General features: G+C 40.5%; 1 protein-coding gene across 1 annotated transcript in view; it reads right to left on the minus strand.

The window, feature by feature from the left end:
- Nucleotides 1-636: 636 nt before the first annotated feature.
- Nucleotides 637-3,031, minus strand: part of CSUI_004477 (uncharacterized protein) — a gene marked incomplete at its 3' end in the record, with an annotated part of 4,032 nt that continues 1,637 nt past the window's right edge. The window contains exons 2-4 of the mRNA XM_068064668.1: nucleotides 2,403-2,645; nucleotides 1,250-1,841; nucleotides 637-795 (exon numbers count right to left, since the gene is read on the minus strand). Coding sequence (XP_067923355.1) covers nucleotides 637-795; nucleotides 1,250-1,841; nucleotides 2,403-2,645 — 994 coding nt within the window. The remainder of the gene's footprint in view (nucleotides 796-1,249; nucleotides 1,842-2,402; nucleotides 2,646-3,031) is intronic.

A 3,031-nucleotide genomic window follows, 5' to 3' on the forward strand; every position in this document is an offset into this window, starting at 1 on the left:
CTTCTTCTTCTCTTTTCTTGTCTATCCCCGCATTGTCTATTATGGCTGATAGCGCCGTTCTTCATAGAGCGAAGCCCCTCATACACTTCCTAAATCTCTACATATCCATCCATCTCTGTATACACCTTTATACATGTATATAGATAGATAGATATAGATATAGGTAGATGTATGTATGTATTCTTTCTTCACTTCAATCATCTGACAGCTGCCTAACCTCTTATGAATGCTTTCTTTCTCTCTCTCTCTCTGCAAATTTACCGATCTATCTCTCTATCTTTCTTTCTTTCGAATTAAGATCTTGTACGCATTTTACTTTTCCTATCTATCTATCTCACATAGAGACTTGTCAGAGGTTTATCTCTCCTCTATTCTCTTTACTCTCTACGTTCCCCAACCCCTACACTTGACTCCGCCTCTTTCTCCTCCTCCATTTCAACTTCTTTCTTTCTTTCTTTGAACTTGGTGCTGCATGGTAGAGAGAGAGAAAGAGAGACAGAGAGATAGGAGAGAAGAGCGGAAAGCACAGAAAGATTAAAGAAGAGAAATAGAGTGAAGAGAAATAGAGAGATAGATAAATGAAAGAAGAGAGGTAGATTGAAGAGAGAGATTGAAGGTAGATCGATGGAGCTTACGAGAGGCTTCAAGAATGGCCTGTCGAACCATTTCTTTGACTTCTTCTGCTCTTGTTCTTCTTCTTCTTCCTTTATCACCTCCTTCTTCTTCTTCTTCTTCTTCTCTCTTCTTCTTCTTTCCATCAGATGTCTGACGAACTCCTGCTTGCTCGCGGACACGCTTCAAAAAAGAAGAAGGTCAACAAGAAAGAAAGAAAGAGACAAGAAAGAGAGAGGTAGATAGATGGATGAACACACAGATGGATAGACAGAGAAGGAGAAGGCAAGTAGTCAGTGAAGGCGCTTCGAAGTAGGAAAGTTTTACCGGAGAAAGAAGAGAGAAGTAAATCCATAGAAGAGGAGAAAGCGCATGACTTCCTCTAGACGTCTCTGCATGGGGGGGTGTTACGATCGCACAAGAAGATGAAGAGCAGGACAGCCAACTTATTTCAAAGAGAAAGATCTTTCTGCAAAATATGAAAGAAAGAAGAACAGAGAGAAGAAAGCAAGACGCTATCATGCACGAAATACATAGGCGCCGTCTATAGCTATCTATCTTGAATCTATCTATCTTTATTCTGTCTCTTTCTATATGTCCACTATATAAGGCGTGAAGGTAGTTACGAAGCACATACCTTTTTGATCGCTTGGATACTAAAGTCTTCTGCTGTATGTACAGACCCCGAAGCTACTCCAGACGAAGAAAGAGACGACTGCATGAACTTTGTATCACCCCCATTCTCTCCGTGCTTTCTCTCTTCTTCTTCTGCTTTATGTATTTGCAGCTCTTCATTCTTCTTCTCTTCGTCCATGTCTGTACCCTTCTCTAGATCTTTACCTCCTCCTTCTTTCTGTCTGTCTACCGAAAGAGAAGAAGAAGAAGAGAAAGAAGCGACGAGATCTTTCTTCTCTTCACTGATAGAATAGGAAGAAGAAGAACAAGGCGAGCTTGAGAAGCAGTCGCTCTTATGCTGAAGTAGAGAAGCTTTCTTCGTCGCCTCTTCTTCGTCTTCTTTCGTGTTCTCTGTCTCCTCCTCTCGAGCTCGGAGATGTCGACCGTCCAGAGCTTTTAGAGACGAGACTGCTTCGTCGAGAAATCCTTCCTTGAAGAAGGACGACGAAGGAGGGGGAGGAGAAGAGGAGGAAGAAGAAGAGACAGCAATAGAGAGATAGTGATAGAGCTGATCTAAGGTCTCGTTCTTCTTAACACCTGTAGAAGGAGGAGATCTACGGTGGAATTGAAGAAGGATATCCTCTCGGCTTGTCTTCGCGAAAAAGAGAAAGAAAAGAAAAGAAAAGAAGAAGATTCATGAGCCCGAGAAGAAGAGCGATGAGAAGTCGAGTGTTTTGCATGGGTTCAGAGTTAAAGAGAGACCAGAGAGAGAGACATACAGAGATAGATGCATAGAAGAAGATGTACAGACAGCCTGGAAGACAGATGCAAAGATACGTCATAGAGATAGAGACTTACCGGATTGCAGTCGCAGAGGAAGATACTAAAGCAGATGAAAGAAAGAGTGAGAGAGAAAGAAAGAAAGAAAGAAAGAGAAGAAGTAGAAGTGAAAAGCGACCACAATTAGAGAAATATTGACTCTTCATGTTTCAGAAAAGACGCAGAGATACAGAGATAGCTAGGAAAAGAGTGAAGGGGAGAAAAGAAAAAGATGGAGACGACCGGAAGAAAAGAAAAGGCAAAGGAGTATGATATAAAGGAAAAGAGAAAGAAAGGGAGATAGATCGATGGAGAGAGAGGGAGAGAGAGATAGAAAAGATAAAGGAAGTGAAGACTTCGAAGAAGAAATAAAAGAAGAAGAAAGAGAAGAAGAAGAAGAAGATAGAGAGGAAGAAAGAGGAGAAGAAGAAGAAGGAGACGGGCGTACTGAAGAGACATAGGATTGGAGAGCATGACTTGACTCTTGAGACATGTCTGAGAAGACCGAGGCAACTTCTTCATTTAACTTCGCTTTTCTTAAGGCCTCTTCTTCTCTCTTCTTCTTCTTCTCTTCCAAGCGATCTCCTCTCCTACTTCTTCTACACCATACAAGACAACAAAGAAAGAAGGAAAGCTAAAGAAAGAAAGTAAAGAGAAAGAGAGAAAGAAAGAACGATATATAGATAAATAGATAGATAGACTAAAGACAGACTAAAGATAGATAGAGTCGTAATAGGTTTAGAAAGAAAGATGAATCTGGGAGATGAGAAGAAAGGAGAAGGAAAAGACCTAGACAGAAGAGACAGAAGAAAAAAGGAGGAGAAAGAAAGAACGATATTAGATGTATTACAGATAAATCAGATAGATTAAAGATAAATAAGATAGATACATAGAGAGAGAGATAGATAGAGAGAGATAGATAGAGAGATAGAGAGAGATAGCGAGAGAAGAGATAGATAGATAGAGATAGCGAGAGAAGAGATAG

This window comes from Cystoisospora suis, assembly GCF_002600585.1.
Source record: "Cystoisospora suis strain Wien I chromosome Unknown contig_2101, whole genome shotgun sequence".
Lineage (NCBI taxonomy): Eukaryota > Apicomplexa > Conoidasida > Eucoccidiorida > Sarcocystidae > Cystoisospora > Cystoisospora suis.